The 15,460-nt window shown below is 57.1% G+C and overlaps 1 protein-coding gene across 1 annotated transcript in view; it reads right to left on the reverse strand.

Annotated features, from left to right (window-relative positions):
- Positions 1–1,975: 1,975 nt before the first annotated feature.
- EXOSC10 (exosome component 10) overlaps positions 1,976–15,460 on the reverse strand; it is a 28,825-nt gene continuing 15,340 nt past the window's right edge. The window contains exons 14-25 of the mRNA XM_062190431.1: positions 14,453–14,564; positions 13,252–13,302; positions 13,046–13,124; positions 12,842–12,948; positions 8,537–8,632; positions 7,781–7,855; positions 6,706–6,793; positions 5,686–5,768; positions 4,695–4,866; positions 4,097–4,158; positions 3,587–3,663; positions 1,976–3,100 (exon numbers count right to left, since the gene is read on the reverse strand). Of these exons, the coding sequence (XP_062046415.1) occupies positions 3,070–3,100; positions 3,587–3,663; positions 4,097–4,158; positions 4,695–4,866; positions 5,686–5,768; positions 6,706–6,793; positions 7,781–7,855; positions 8,537–8,632; positions 12,842–12,948; positions 13,046–13,124; positions 13,252–13,302; positions 14,453–14,564 (1,033 nt within the window). The 3' untranslated portion in view covers positions 1,976–3,069. The remainder of the gene's footprint in view (positions 3,101–3,586; positions 3,664–4,096; positions 4,159–4,694; positions 4,867–5,685; positions 5,769–6,705; positions 6,794–7,780; positions 7,856–8,536; positions 8,633–12,841; positions 12,949–13,045; positions 13,125–13,251; positions 13,303–14,452; positions 14,565–15,460) is intronic.

The following is a 15,460-nucleotide window of genomic DNA, read 5'->3' on the forward strand; positions in this document are numbered from 1 at the left end:
TTTCCAAGCGAGCTTCTACATTTACCGGCCGTGTCCAGGGAGGAGGCCCAGCCATGAATATTCAGCGCCAGCCCAGGTCCGGCTCCCTGCAGGGGTGGGCAGGAATGTGCTTTCTGTTTTTATGAAAATGTCAAGGAACTTCTCAGAGTCACATTAAGCATGCTAATTACCAAATATTAAATGCTAATTGCTACGCACGCAGCCTGAATGCCAAGGAAGATGAAATTGGTGGAAGCTACTGTGACATTATGTCAAAGGTTTTTTTTTTTTTTTTGACGTTTTCCAGCTCCACCTGGAGGTGGGGAGCGAGTCCCCAGTCCGCGGAGCCTCCCTGCGAGGAGCACAGCGCTGTTATCGGGGAATGCCTGCCATCAACAACGCGCTGTGGCCGGCTTCAAGCTCCCCAGGAGGGGTTTCAGGACACAGGTTATCCAGAGAGGTCGCGTGGTGGATCCCAGGGGGTCAGTCCAGGCTCCTGACCAGGTCCAGCCCGCACCGGGGTCCTGTGCTTGCCTGACAGGCTACAGACACCTGGGCCACCACAGCGTTTCCTGTGGGTGCCCGCTGAGCACACTGTGAACCCAGGAGGCTAGGGGTGGCCTCTGCCGATGGCCGGGTGCTTGTGGGGCAGCCCTCATGGCTTCCTGCTACGTGGAGTGTGGCTGACTCTAGACGGGCCCTGGCATCCCAGGAGCACTGTGTGGGGAAAGGTGGAGGATCAAGTCCATCCATCCTTCTACAGAACAAGGAGGGTGCCAAGTGAGAAGGACAACTCTGCCCTCTTCCGGTCACCCTGGAGGGGGAAATGTGGCCCAGCCAAGGGCAGGAAGATCGGAGACCTCTAGGCTGGAGGATACAGGAGGCACTCAGCCCGGGTTCAGGGAAAGCAAGGCCCTGATGGAGGGAGAACAAGTCCCCAAGTCCGCACATAGAAATACACATTTGTTCACCTTATATAAACTAAAAATAAATAAAGGCCCCGAACCAATTACAGGCCAAAGTGCCCCCCTGTATAGCACCAGGAGCCCAGGTATGACACAGGGCTTCCAGTCACAAGGAGGAAAAACTGGTTTAGCCAGAGCAGCACCACAACCAATACTGCCGATCAGGATGGAGGTCTGCATTCAAACAGCTACAGTGTTGCTGTCTGGTGAGCTGACCCACCCAACCTCCCAGCCTCCTCCAAAGGGCTGAAGCTTAGAGTGGGGCAGGGAGGGCAGAGGGGTACAGGGAGGGGAGGCGTCAGTAGCTACAGCCCAAGGTGGGGGGCTGTCACATGGGGGCCTCTGTCACGGCAGGGACTTGTGGGCTGGGCAGCACCTGACAGGAGCTCTAAGAGCACTGTGTTCAGCCAGGCAGACAGCTGTGGCTGCGTGGGCACAAATCCAGCCATTGTACGGTGCTACTTGGATGGAAATGCTGATGGCGAGCTGCCCATGGCACCACAAACAGCTGCAGGCCAACAGCCCTTCTGGTGCTGAGTTCTCAGCCCCTGGCCCTCCCAGCCCGGCCAGCTCCCGCATCCCGGGGTCCAGGCCCAGGCCTCGCAGCCTGACCAGCTCCCACATCCCGGGGCCCAGGCCCAGCCCCAGCCCTCCCAGCTCCCACATCCCGGGGTCCAGGCCCAGCCCCAGCCCCCCAGCTCCCACATCCCGGGGTCCGGGTCCAGGCCTGGCCCTCACAGCCTGGCCAGCTCCTGCATCCCGGGGTCCAGGCCCAGCCCCAGCCCTCACAGCCTGGCCAGCTCCCACATCCTGGGGTCCGGGTCCAGGCCTGGCCCACTCAGAGTGACTGAGCAGCTGCTGATTGGGAGACACACACACACACACACGCCCATGCAAGTGTCCCATCCTCCTTGGTCCTTTCCCCCGTGACACTGCTGATGGACAGAGCTACAGCTGTGGCCTGACCCCCTGGGGCTCCTGTCTCCACCCCAAGAATCAGCAGTTCTGCACCTTCAGCTTCCACTAAAACTAAAACTTCTGACATTGGTGCCAATTTTTTTTATTGTGTAAGGAGGGATATTTACAAAGAACTCAAAATCCTATTGTCTGGTTTCCACCTTAAGAAATTATCATGAATACAGAACTATTAAGAAAAACTTGCAGTTTGGGGCCGGCGCTGTGGCACAGTGGGTTAACGTCCTGGCCTGAAGCGCTGGCATCCCATATGGGCACCGGTTTGAGACCCAGCTGCTCCACTTCTGATCCAGCTCTCTGCTATGGCCTGGAAAGCAGTGGAAGATGGCCCAAGTCCTTGGGCCCCTGCACCTGTGTGGGAGACCCGAAGAAGCTCCTGGCTTGGGATCGGTGCAGCTCCGGCCGTTGCGGCCAGTTGGGGAGTGAACCAGTGGATGGAAGACCTCCGCCTCCTCTCTCTGTGTAACTCTGACTTTCAAATAAATAAATAAATAAATCTTAAAAAAAAAAAAGAAAAAAGAAAAACTTGCAGGTAGAGGACAGGCCCTGTTTTAACCCCGAGAAACGGCAGTGAGCGACTGCCTGGACTGCGCACGCGGGAAAGGCCCAGGAGGGAGTCCGAGCAGAGGCCCACCCCGGGCAGGGCTCAGGCGATCCGCTTCCCCTCCGCATTTCTCGAGTGGACGTGCCATTGCTTTTACACTCAGCAAAGAAGGCAGAGAGGAGAGAACCAGTCTTCTGGGAGCCACCTCGCAGTTCCCTCTCCAGACTTTTCCTCCATCTGAAGGCAGTGGAAGAAGCCGGAGGACGCACAGGACCCTCCTAAGATGCAGCCAGACGAGTGTCTGCTCTGCGGCCCGGACGCTGGCTCCGCTGTCACCACAGGCGCCTTCGTCCCCCGGGGGCCGGTACGGACTTCTCCAGAAACCGTCACCTCCGAGGCACACCTGCTCTTCCCCAACAGCCACGGATACCTGCCCGGCTGCCTCTGTCCTCCCTGCTGGAGCTGTGACGGCAGCCAAAGACCAGTCAGGACCAGCTTTCCTCCACTAAGAACCAGTTTAATACTTTAAAAATGCATCTGTACAAAGCCAGCAGCCCCACGTGGCGCCTGTAGTCCCCTGCGTGGTCCCCAGCGTCTCTCCGGTCATTATCTCTTGGGCCAGTTGTGCCTGAAGCCTCTGCAGAGACAGGAGGAGAAGAGTGACTCCTTCTGGCTGGGAGGGAAGTCTGTTCCCGCCGGTGTGTACAGTGTGGCGCCCATAACGACGCTGGCACAGTGGGGGGAGGGTTTGTTCGCGGGCCCAGGAGCTCTGCAGGGCAGGGCAAGAGGTGGCCTGCAGAGGCCACGGCCCACGGCAGGGCCTCAGGGTTTCATGCTTTTCACTAAAACATCCCTCAGCTACAACCCCCCATGTTTACTTGTTGTCATTCCTAAGAAACAGGCTGGCCTAGGAAATCTGTTCTCAGGTGGCCCCGGGGACGGTGCAGGAGGAAGCTGAAACGATGGGACTTGAGGAGTCCTGGGGACACGGCCACGTGACAGGTGGCATGGAGCAAACCACCCCCCTCCCCTCCCAAATGACAGGGAAAAGGCCCCACCCGAGCTCCGGGAATGGCGGGGCAGGTCGGGGCTTCCCACTGGGCTCCCGGCCCCGCCCCAGCACCTGTCCGATCTGCCGGCTGGAAAGGACATGCTCTTGTTTCCCACTGGCTGCTTCGGTTTTCTGGCTGCGATGCTTTTCTGAAAAGAAAGGAGAGCACTCAGGCTGTGGGAAGCACAGCTGAGGGCGGACGGCCAGGCGGAGCCCGCAGCACCACAGGTGGCTCGGCTTCCTGGGCTGCATGTGAGGCTGAGCTGGGCCAGGGCCAGGAGGGGCACCCAGCCGCACCCTCCAAACCCGCAGTCATGTTCAGCTGCCCGGCCCGAGTACCCACGTGGGCAAAGGCAGGCTGCTGCCACACCAAGGGGTCTCTGTGGCCCACAGCTGAGGTTCCCACGGCAACAGAGCCACACCCCAGCTTTTACAGCCTTTGTGAACAAGTGGCTGCGACAGCTGTGGGTCGCGTCTGTCCCTGGGGAGAAACGTGGCCGAGGGAGAGGATTCCTCAGCGGACGCGGCTGCTGGGCCAGGGACACGGTCTAGGATGCGCCCTGGGGCATGCCGGTGTCCTACCTTGCCAGATGCGCTCTGCTTGTTTGGGTCAAACTGGGAGGAAGGTTTGGATTTGCTGTCACCTGGAAGGGAAGAGAGAAGAGAGGCTGATGCCACAGCGGGCTTGTAACTGGGGTGCAGGCTGTCCGTGCGGGAGGCCTGGACAATGTAAGTCAATACACCACGCCCTGCTCACAGGTCTGTTCTCGGGGCGGCGCAAGCACTGGCTCTTCGCCCCATGGGGAGCCGTGCTGTGCCAGATGAGGTCACAGTTAGGGACCTGGGCCCCAAGGACCCGTGTGGGCAGTGCTGCAGTGCTTCCTCTCCCTCCCACAGGGAGGGTTCCTTTGGAGCTGTCATGGGGCCAGGGGGGCCACTGGCCACCCCTCCAAAGGACGTGGACTCTCCAGGCTAAGAGGCCACACAAGTCCATCTCACGGCATCAGGTGTGTGCAACACAGAGAAGCTGTGGGTGATGGAGCCCGAGGTCTGAGCCAGGGCACTTGCTGCCCGCGAGCTCCAGGGCCAGGAGGCACAGGCTGCTCCGGCGCCCAGGCTGGCCACCTGCTGCTCTCCTTACTCTCTGCCACCTCGCCAAGGGCCCTGGTTCTGTCCTCACCAGCAAAAGCCTTGAAGTCTGACTGGCTGTAGTCGTAAGGGGTGAAAGCTTTTCCTGATGGGTCTGGGGCCTTCAGCTTCTTGGAAGTTTTGAGTCGTTTCTTCTCTGGTTTCTGTTCCATGGTGCGGGGGTCACTTGTCACCCGCTCTCTCTTCTTGGCAGCATTTTCTAGCTGTAGAAGGAACGCAGCCAGGGCACGAGGTGTGTGAGTGGGGGGGGGACAGGCTGAGCACCCCTTACCCAAACGCCTGGCACCACAAGTCCAGGTTTGGATTGTGCAGTCCTGCACATGTATACGTGTATACGATTTATCTTGGGGCAGGACCCAAACATAGACACAAAATTCATTTCTGCTTCGTATACACCTTATACATAGTTTAAGCAGTTTTAATTAAACATCTTTAACACGGTTGTGCATGAAACTGTTTCATGGTGTGAAATTTTTCACTTGGGGCGTGTATCAATGTTTCAAAAGTTTTGGATGTTGGAGAATTTCCCGATTTGCATTGGAGGTGCTCAACCTGTGTTAGCTGGGGACAGGGATGCCTGTGGGCTATGCAGATGGAGTCAGGGCTGGGGAGGAAAGTGGGGCTGGGAGTCTGAGCGAGCTAGCAACCAGGACCAGCACTCCCTACAGGGGCCAGCTGGGACAAGCACCTGATGGACAACGACACCAGGCCATTGACAAAAGGCAAGGGTCAAGGTTCCCACAGGGAATGAAGTGTTTTTGGGGTGAGGTGGGCCACACAGCAGGCTTAGTGCCCCAGCCACTCCTCGAGTCCAGTGGGCTGGCACAGGTAGGAGGAACCATCCAAGGGGAACTGTAGCATCAACCTTCTGAGGGGCCTGTGACAAGCCAAGGGGAGCTTGGAAGAGGGCAGCTCGGGGTATGAAGCACGGGTCAGCTTTCCTCTGGGACTTGCTGGGGAATCTGCCCAAGACCAGGGCAGCATTCGGCTTCTCCAAAGGAAAGACAGAGGCCAGCACGTACCGCAGCCTGCTGCCGCACGGAGATGGCCTGCTCCGCTCCACCTTGGTTCTCCTCCTGTGTTTCCTGTGCCTGTTCCCGGGTGGCTGCAAGAGACGACCTGTCTGTGGAGTTGCGCGGCCCGCCCCGCCCTGGCGCGGCCTGTCCACAGGGGTCAGCACGGTTGCTCCCCCATCTTCAAGGAGGGGGGGCTCAGCCTGGGCACTCCTCTCATCTTCAGCCGCAACCTCACCTGACTTCCCCACCCTGCCTGTTCTCTCCTCTGAGCCCCCACGGAATATCCACGCACACCTGACTTCCGAGGAAGCTTTATTAAGACGACCATCACTGTCAAGGACCAAACCAAAGCCTCATCCCCTCCCACCGACGGCAACTCCATCCTTCTGGGTGCTCAGGACAAAACCTCGCATCCTGAGCTCCTTCCCCCTCTCCCCTGCGACATTCACCCATCACCACACAGGCCGCCTGCAGGACTGTCACAGCTCACCGGGCTCCTGCCCTTCCCTCCGTCACCTCCTCTCGACACAGCAGCCGCAGTGTCTCCTCGGCTCACAGCCCTCCGAGGCCTCCCAGCGCACTTGGAATCCAAGGGAAAGCCCCACGACGGGCCGACTGCTGTCCCCCATCTCCCACCTTGTCTTCACCCTCGTGCTCAGCCCCAGGGCCCCCTTGCTGCTCCCTGAGCCTGACCAGCAACCTCTACTCCAGGCCTTAGACTCCCGACTGCTGCGGCCCCAGTCAGCGTCCGGTGAGACAGCTTCCCTAACCCTGCCAGGGACAGCCACACTCCCCTCTCAGCCCAGGCACTCTCTGCCGGGGCCTGCGGCGGACGCGTCAGCCTTTACTGCCTTGCTATCCGGCACACATCCTCGGCAGAGGTGAGCTCCTCAGGGCGGGACTGGGCCTGCACAGCTCCCTGCTGTGTCTGGCACCTTGCCGAATGACGGAACAGACAGACCCATACGCAAAGGCTGTCTTTTGTCACAAACACGGTGCCGGAGTGAACAAGGAAGTGAGGGCTACCTGTTTGTTCAGCTGCCTTCTTCTCGGCAGTTTCCTTAGCTTCTTTCTGTCCCTGTCCCTGGCTCGCCAGCTTCCAACGGTTGCTAATCTGCAATGGAAACAAACGTAACAAAAAACCGCACACGCAGCCACCAAGCGGGGCCTAACGTTTTTAATGAGGTGACGCAGGGCACGCTAGCCTCCGAACACGGTCTGTCACGAGTCCCAAATGGACACAAAAAGCAAAACCTCACGCTGCCTTTGTTAATAGTACTTATTAAGGACAAAGTGCGCCTGCGCTGCAGGCACCGGGCGGGGCCTTCACAGCTGTCCTCCCGCTCGGTCCCTCCTGAACCCGGCTGGGGGGCAATGCTCTCTCCCATGAGAAGCTGGCTCGGGGAGGCAAAGCGGCTGGCCGTCCAAGGAACACGGCTAGTCACGGGGGGCTGGGCTGCAGGCAGGACTTGCCGGGCTGCTAGGTGTCTTTCTGACATGACATTCACCTGTGGCTTTGGAACACAACTGGAAGATTCCAGACAAACACGGCAAGGTGCGCACAGCTGTTCCACGTGCCACACTCGGTGGGGCAAGGACGAAGCCCCCACCTGACCCTCTGCTTCTAAAATCAGCAGGCAAACCCTGGGCACATCAGGGTCTGTGCAAGCCCAGAGCTGTGGGAGCCATCAGAGTGGACCCTCCCTGCAGGGAACACGGCAGCCTTTGTCACAGGGCCAGAAGTCACTCCAGTTTACAATGCCGGCAGGAACACACCACACTGCAGAAGTGCAAGCCGTCACCTCCCAGAGCCTTAGGACACAGACGTGCGGTGCGTCACTGTGTGCTTTACTGCGTGCCAACCAAACCCAACTGGAAAACTAACCAACACAGAACTGCTTCTTCAGTTTTGCAAATGTCTCTGAGAATCTGATGATGTGGCCCCTCCCTAGAAACCAGAGCGCGTCTGTTCATTTTCAGGGGTCTAGGCACTGAGGAAACCCTCCCATCTGGGAGCCAGTCTAAAGCAGCAGCCTGTTCACGTGGCTAACTCCCCCCTTTTCAGAACAGCACTCTTGGAAGAGGTGCCAAATCCACTTACTTCGTAGATTTTTGAGGATGGATCAAACTTTGCCGCCTGCGAGATGTGAGCCCGGTGCTCCAGCGAAGGCAGGAACTGGAGAAGAGTGATGGGCAGTCCGTGAGCATGGAGCCTGGACCAGTCCGGGGCGCCGTGTGAGGGCACTGCGGGTGGCAGCTCAGAAAGACCCAGCACGGGGATTGCTGTCGAGCTACAAGGAGCTTATGCTACCAGCTGTGCTGCTGGCATCCCATACTGGAGTGCTGACCTGAGTTCCTATTCCGCTCCTGATCCAGCTCCCTGCTAAGATGCCTGGGAAGGCGGCAGATCTGGGCCCCTGCTACCTATGTGAGAGACCCGGACTAGCTCCTGGCTCCTGGCTTCAGCCTGGCCCAGACCTGGCTGCGGTAGCCATTTGGGGAGTGAACCAGCAGATGAAAGATCTCTTCTGTCTTTCCCTCTGGCACTTTGCCTTTCAAATAAATAAATAAGGCTGTTAGGGACTTGGGTCATCTGCTGCTTTCCCAGTTGCATCAGCAGGGAGCTGGGATATGGGACACTTGGTGTTGTAAGCAGCGGCTTAACCCACTGCACGACACTTGTCCCAATAAGCAAATCTCTGGAAGCCCTTAGCTCAGGCGCTTGACCTGAACTCCAGAGACAATGCACACACAGCACCCAGAGGCGTCCTCTCCAGACTAGCCGTCCAGGTGAAAGGCACCTACAGGTACAGAAATCGCCGCTCGTTCTGCAGTTCTGTGCAATGCCACGGCTTACCATCCTAAAGGGGTTTTCGAAGGACTCCATGATGTTCTGGGCTTTTTTCTGTGCGACGGTTAACGGACCCTTGCCGTTTTCTTCAGCACTAGGTTCCTGCAGGGACAGACCAGAAACGAGCACTGTAACCGTGCTGGCTCGGTGACACCAGGAGCCAAGTACAAGAGTGAACAGGAACGCTGGCATTGTGGCACGCGCACAAGTAAGCTGCTGCTCGAGACGCTGGCATCCCATCCCAGAGTGCCAGTTCCAGTCCCTGCTGCCCCGCGTCTGATCCAGGTCCTTGCTAATGTGCCAGGGAAGGCAGGAGATGGCCTCTGCCTCCAGGGCGACCCAGGTGCAGTTCCAGACACCTGGCTTTGGCTGGACCCAGCCCAGCTTTTGCAGACATTTGGGGAGTGAAACAGCGGATGGGGACTCGACATTTCTCCCTCTCTGTCGCCCTGCCTTTCCAATAAATACAAATAATGGCTAGTTTTTCTTAAGCTCTCCTGTTTATTAGGTCCTGCACCTGTAATAGCACCCAAGGAGTATCTGATCAATCATTCTTACTGTCTCACGACCTGGTAGGTGCGGTCACATTATCCACAAACACCGGGAGACGGTTCTGAGGAATGGAGTCAGGCGGTTCTGTTCCTGACGGAACACTCTGGAGAGCGCTTGCACAAACTCGGGGACTACGATGCCCCTGGGGGAATACTCTTACGGGCCCATGTACATGCAACCTGCTGCTGACAGGAGTCATCACATGGTGCACGACTGTCATGTGTGGGTTTAAAATATTTTGCACCAAAATAAACATCTTCTAATTCCACTATTCCACAAACATTTTAAAGCACCCTTGTTGAGGCCGGCGCTGTGGCACAGTGGATTAAAGCCCTGGCCTGCAATGCCGGCATCCCATATGGGCACCAGTTTGTGTCTGGCTGCTCCACTTGCGATCCAGCTCTCTGCTGTAACTCTAACTCTGTGTAACTCTAACTTTCAAATAAATAAAATAAATCTCCTTGAAAGAGGAGAGGCAGAGAGAGAGAGAGAGAGAGAGAGAGAGAGAGAGAGGTCTTCTATCCGCTGGTTCACTCCCCAGTTGGCTGCAAGGGCCGGGGCTGCGCCAATCTGAAACCAGGAGCCAGGAGCTTCCTCGGGGTCTCCCACGCGGGTGCAGGGGCCCAAGGACTTGGGCCATCTTCCGCTGCTTTCCCAGGCCACAGCAGAGAGCTGGATCGCAAGTGGAACAGCCGGACACAAACTGGTGCGCATATGGGATGCAGGCACTGCAGGCCAGGGCTTTAATCCACTGCACCACAGCGCCAGCCCTGGTAGAACAGGATTTAAACCTGTCTGGCTCTAGCCTGAGGTCTTAACCAACACCTGACATTTAACACTATCAATCTTAACAGGAACCAATTAAATTGTACACACTAAATGCTGCTGCCAGCCAGGAGCACAACAAGTGTGGTCTCATTTTGCTTATTCTGCTCCTCTCCTCTGCTGCGCAGTACGGGGAACCAGGGCCTCCTGCAGCCGGAACGCAGCTTCCCCCGGCAGCGCAGCCTCAAGCTTGTGCTGTTTTCACTGCACCCTGTACTCTCTCTGGTTGACTAAAGCTCGCCGTTTCCTCATGGACTGCGGAAACAAGAGTCAGTCTAAACGCAGTTAAAATGCGGCCTGGGACACCCACATCCTATACTGGGGGGCCTGACTCAAGCCCCAGCTACCGCACACTTCTGCTCCAGCCTCCTGCTAACGCACAACCTGAGTGGCAGCAGGGGACAGCGTCAGCAGTGGGGTCCTTGCCACCACCTGGGACACCTGGATGGAGTTCTTGACTGGCTTGGCGTCAGCCAGGCCAAGCCTTGGCTGCTGTGGGCATCTGGGGAGTGAACTGGTGGATTAAAGATCTTTTTCTAGGGAATGGTGCTGTGGCGTAGCTGGTAAAGCTGCCGCATGCAGTGCCGGCATCCCAGTGGGCACTGGTCTTGGATGGTCTACTTCCAATCCAGTTCCCTGCTAGTGTGCCTGGGAAAGTAGTGGAAGATGGTCCAAGTCCCTGGACCCCTGCGCACACGTGGGAGACCTGAAGATCTTGGCTTCTGATCAGCCCAGCTCCAGCCACTGTGGCCATTTGGGGAGTAAACCAGTGGATGGAAGATGTCTCTTTCTCTTTGACTCTGCCTCTCTGTAACTGCCTTTCAAACAAATAAATCTTTTTTTTTGACAGGCAGAGTGGACAGTGAGAGAGAGAGACAGAGAGAAAGGTCTTCCTTTAGCCGTTGGTTAACCCTCCAATGGCCGCCACGGCTGGCGCACTGCGGCCGGCGCACCGTGCTGATCCGATGGCGGGAGCCAGGTGCTTCTCCTGGTCTCCCATGCGGGTGCAGGGCCCAAGCACTTGGGCCATCCTCCACTGCCTTCCCGGGCCACAGCAGAGAACTGGCCTGGAAGAGGGGCAACCAGGATAGAATCCGGCACCCCAACCGGGACTAGAACCTGGTGTGCCGGCGCCGCAAGGTGGAGGATTAGCCTAGTGAGCCGCGGCGCTGGCCACAAATAAATCTTAAAAAAAAAATTCTTTCTGCCTTTCAAGTTGAATGAAAATACGCAAGTGAGGCCGGCGCCGCGGCTCAATAGGCTAATCCTCCGCCTTGCGGCGCCGGAACACCGGGTTCTAGTCCCGGTCGGGGCACCGATCCTGTCCCGGTTGCCCCTCTTCCAGGCCAGCTCTCTGCTGTGGCCAGGGAGTGCAGTGGAGGATGGCCCAAATGCGTGGGCCCTGCACCCCATGGGAGACCAGGAGAAGCACCTGGCTCCTGCCATCGGATCAGCGCGGTGCGCCGGCCGCAGCGCGCCTACCGCGGCGGCCATTGGAGGGTGAACCAACGGCAAAAGGAAGACCTTTCTCTCTGTCTCTCTCTCTCACTGTCCACTCTGCCTGTCCAAAAAAAAAAAAAAAAAAAAAAAAAACGCAAGTGAAGAAAAACATGAAAAAAGAACACAGCTGCAGCCCGTGCTGCGGCTCGGTGGGTTACGCTGTCGCCTGAGACTCTGGTGTCCACGTGGGTGCTGGGTCGAGTTCCACAGCTCCGCTTCCGATTCAGCTCCCTGCTAATGCACCCGGGAGAGCAGAAGATGGCCCAAGTGCCATCCATGACAGTGACTCAGATGAAGTCCCCAGCTCCTGGCTTTGGCCTGGCCTACCCAATGTTGTAGCCATTTGGTGAGTGAACCAGCAGACAGAAGATTTCTAACTCTGTCTTCAAATAAATAAATATTTTTTAGAAATAGTAGCTAGTTAAAACTAAATAATAATAAGAAAGTGAAGTCCCAGGGCAGGCGTTCTGCAGTCACCACTTGACCTCTGTGGGCTCCGGCCCGGCTCCGGCCCGGCTCCGGCGCAGTGGAAGGGCTGTGAGCCTCCGTCTGACTGAACGCACCTCCCGCTTCTCTGCTGTCTGAGCTCTGGCCACGCTGGCTGCCTTCCCTACACCAGACCAAACGGGTTCTTGCTTCTCTCAGTTCTTTCTGGAAATTATGGCTTTTTCCTATCACACCTGCTGTTTGCGGTATTCCATTTTCTCTAAGTATTTTCCTTTTTCCTGTTTATTTCAGTATTCAGCCATTCTGGCCAACAAATGCATGCTGGTTTTCCTTTTACAAGCAGCCTGGAGTTCCAACTGCTGGCAGACACCAAAGGCCCAAGACAGGATGGCTCTGTCACCGTCACATGCAAGTTGCAGAAACATGGCCCAGCCCAGGCCAGTCTAGGTCTGCACAATGGCGGTCACTGACCACGACAACCGTGACCGTGTCCCATGTCTTCCAGGGACAGGAAGCGCGGTTCTGCCCACTAGGTGCTCAGCGGGCTCCTGGCTTTCTCTGTGAGCCATGGCACGGAAGGCAGTTTCCAAAGGTCCTCCTCTTCAGCAGCAGAGCATGGTGAGGGGGTGCGGCTCGGCAGGAAGGGGTCTGCAAGGGCCTACTCCCCAGTGCGTCAGCGAGCGCGCACTCTACCCTGCCGCGGGTCTAGACGGAAGCTCTGCCTGTCACCTCAGGCCACTCCTCCTCCCCGCCAGGCCCCCCACTTTCCTTGAGGGTCTCTTCACACACCGAGCTCCTGAGGGTCCTCGAAGCGCCTCCCCACAGCCCGCCTCCCCCGAGTGCATCTGTCTCTGCCCCCCACGGTTGGGTTTTACTTCTTTATTGGTCTCAAAGTGTACGCAGCCCTCCGGCCACACACCCTGACCCAGCAACCCAGTGAGGCCCCACGAGTCCACACCACCTCAGTGAAGCTGCCGCACTACTCACACTGAACAATGTGATGACAGCGGTAGCGACGAGGCACTGGGTATCCAGAGAAGTCTCTTCTTTTTGCTCAGGGAAGAGGCTTGCCTCTTTCTGAACTGGCACAGACCCTAGAGGTATGGAAGTCAGCAAGGTCAAAGCCCGGTGGACGTTCCACAAGGCAGCTGGCCCCGCCTCCGCAGGGGAGTCCAGGGGCCTCGCCGTTACCGTTGGCTGGGAGGACCGGGTGGCCATCTGGAGGGGCATGGGAGCAGTCATGAGGTCCAAAGAGAACATTCTCCAATGTCTGCATCAAAGAGAAACCATCAGGCATGGTGTGAAAGATGCAGGTGCACCGGGGGCACTCTGCCAGCCTCCCTCAGTGTGTGGGAGCCGGCTCCGACACCTCGCGCACGGGGCAGGACAGACTCTACCTCAGCAGCGGGCAGCGGGCCGCTCTTCCTCACTCCCGCGGCAGCTTCGGACTGCGGAGGGAAAACAGAGGCACGTGAGGCGGGCGCTTGCCGCGGGGACACACACACCCCTCCAGACCGGGGATTCCTGTGCTCTCTTCAGCCCTTCCAGTGCCTGGCGCTCCAGTTACTCACGAACGACAGGACAGCTCTTTGCTGGGATGCGGCACAGCACAGAGGACCCAGAGAGCCCTTCCCCGCCCCCAGCTTCCTTGCGCTGCTCGAACAAGCGGCAGAGGGAAGAAAGCAGCTTTCTCGTCAACATTATAAATGCACTTGTTCCCAGATTCAACTCAGAGAAACTGATTCTAAATGTTTCTGGGTCAGCAATCTTTCAAAACATGATTTCTATAACATGCTGACACTGCTGCTGAGCTGCGTATGCTAAACTGTCCTAATAAAATGCAAATCAAGAGGGAGATCTATTTTTAACAGGAAACATGAGCTATGTGCAGCCGCACCCCCATAGACCTGACACACCTGTGCTTCGTCTACACTTGTCTGAACCTGACGCCATCTCCCGCACAAAATCAGCTCTTTCTGAAACCCGGTTTCTATCCATTGTTCCCTATTTCCTGTCACCCAGGCTTTAAGTCCAGAGGCATCTCTCACACCACCTCCGTCACCCCAAATCCAGTTGCCACTCACACGACTCCCCCCAGTACTGGCTGCTCAAAAGCACTGGGCAGCCCCTGGGCACCTGTTAGGAAGGCCCATCCACTGTCTGCTCAGATGCTTCCAGGCTCGCCCTGTCCACGCCAGCCTGGAACCCTCACAGCTCCTCAGGTGCTCACTCTTCACATCCGGACTCTGCCGGCCTCTCAGAACCAGCGCCATGTGCTGGGCCCCTCCATCTCATCTTGCCACAGAAACTGCTTCTGACCGACAGCTACTTGGGAGAGCCATTACAGGTTACTTGCTGTTGGGTCAGTAGATGCAAGATTGAAGAATAAGAAGGGTGAATTTTAACTCCAGACTATCACAAAGAGAAAGCAGCTAAACTGAAAACCACATCCCACTGGATTTCCGAGACCCCATTATCTCTTTAGGGTTGTTTAGAAGGGCGCTGCAGTACACAGGAGACCACGAGAACCACAGGAGGAAGGTGGTGGGAGAAAGAACAGCCCGCTGAGCGGGGCAACCCCTTGGCAGAGCTTCGTACCTTGAGCAGGGGCATCTCTCGGGCCTGCTGGATTAAAAGATGCATCTCGTTGATCTGCTGCCGTACAAGAGGTGGCACGGGGTTGCAGCAAGCTATGATGCCCTGCGGTTCCCTGAGGACAAGGACAAACACACAATTTATCAGACCCAGAGACACAGCCCTCAGAAGCTTCCAGATAGGGATAACCAATGGGCAGAGCCAGGGGGCCTCAGTCAAGCTGAAGGCTAAGGAAACACGTTCGTGTCCGGCTGGCCCAACTAATCACTTTTCTGTGTGCTCTTGCCATGCCAGGCTCTCGGAGCCCAACCCCTGCACTCTGGGAAGAGCAAGAGGCAAGTGTCACGGCACTGCTCATTCTTTTTTTTTTTACTTTTTTTAAAAAATTTTTGACAGGCAGAGTGAACAGAGTGAGAGAGACAGAGAGAAAGGTCTTCCTCCGCCTCTGGTTCACCGTCTAATGGCCACTGCAGCTGGCGCACCGCACTGATCCAAAGGCAGGAGCCAGGCGCCTCTCCTGGTCTCCCATGGGGTGCAGGGCCCAAGCATTTGGGCCATCCTCCACTGCACTCCTGGGCCACAGCAGAGAGCTGGCCTGGAAGAGGGGCAACCGGGACAGAATCCGGCACCCTGACAGGGACCAGAACCCGGTGTGCCGGCGCTGCAAGGTGGAGGATTAGCCTGCTGAGCCACGGCGCCGGCCCACTGCTCATTCTCAATCTGTGAATTTTGTTTCCTGTTAATACTTCATTAACACCAGAAAGTGTTCAAAATCAGGAGAGATCTCTCCTTTGCAAGAAAGAACAGAAGAGACAATCTGCGACGTCTCCCCTTGTGGGTGGACGGCGTCGGCTCAGAGACTGGCACTCCACTCAGTGGAACTGCTCCAGCTCAGAGGTTTGAGTCCTCACAGGGCAGCCCTGGGCAGAAGTTCTGGATTCCTTGCACTTGCTACCTGCCACGCTCTGAGCATTTATCTTCCCTGAGTAAACAGCCGTGGGGAACAGCAAT

This window comes from Lepus europaeus, chromosome 5 (assembly GCF_033115175.1).
Source record: "Lepus europaeus isolate LE1 chromosome 5, mLepTim1.pri, whole genome shotgun sequence".
Taxonomy (NCBI): Eukaryota; Metazoa; Chordata; class Mammalia; order Lagomorpha; family Leporidae; genus Lepus; species Lepus europaeus.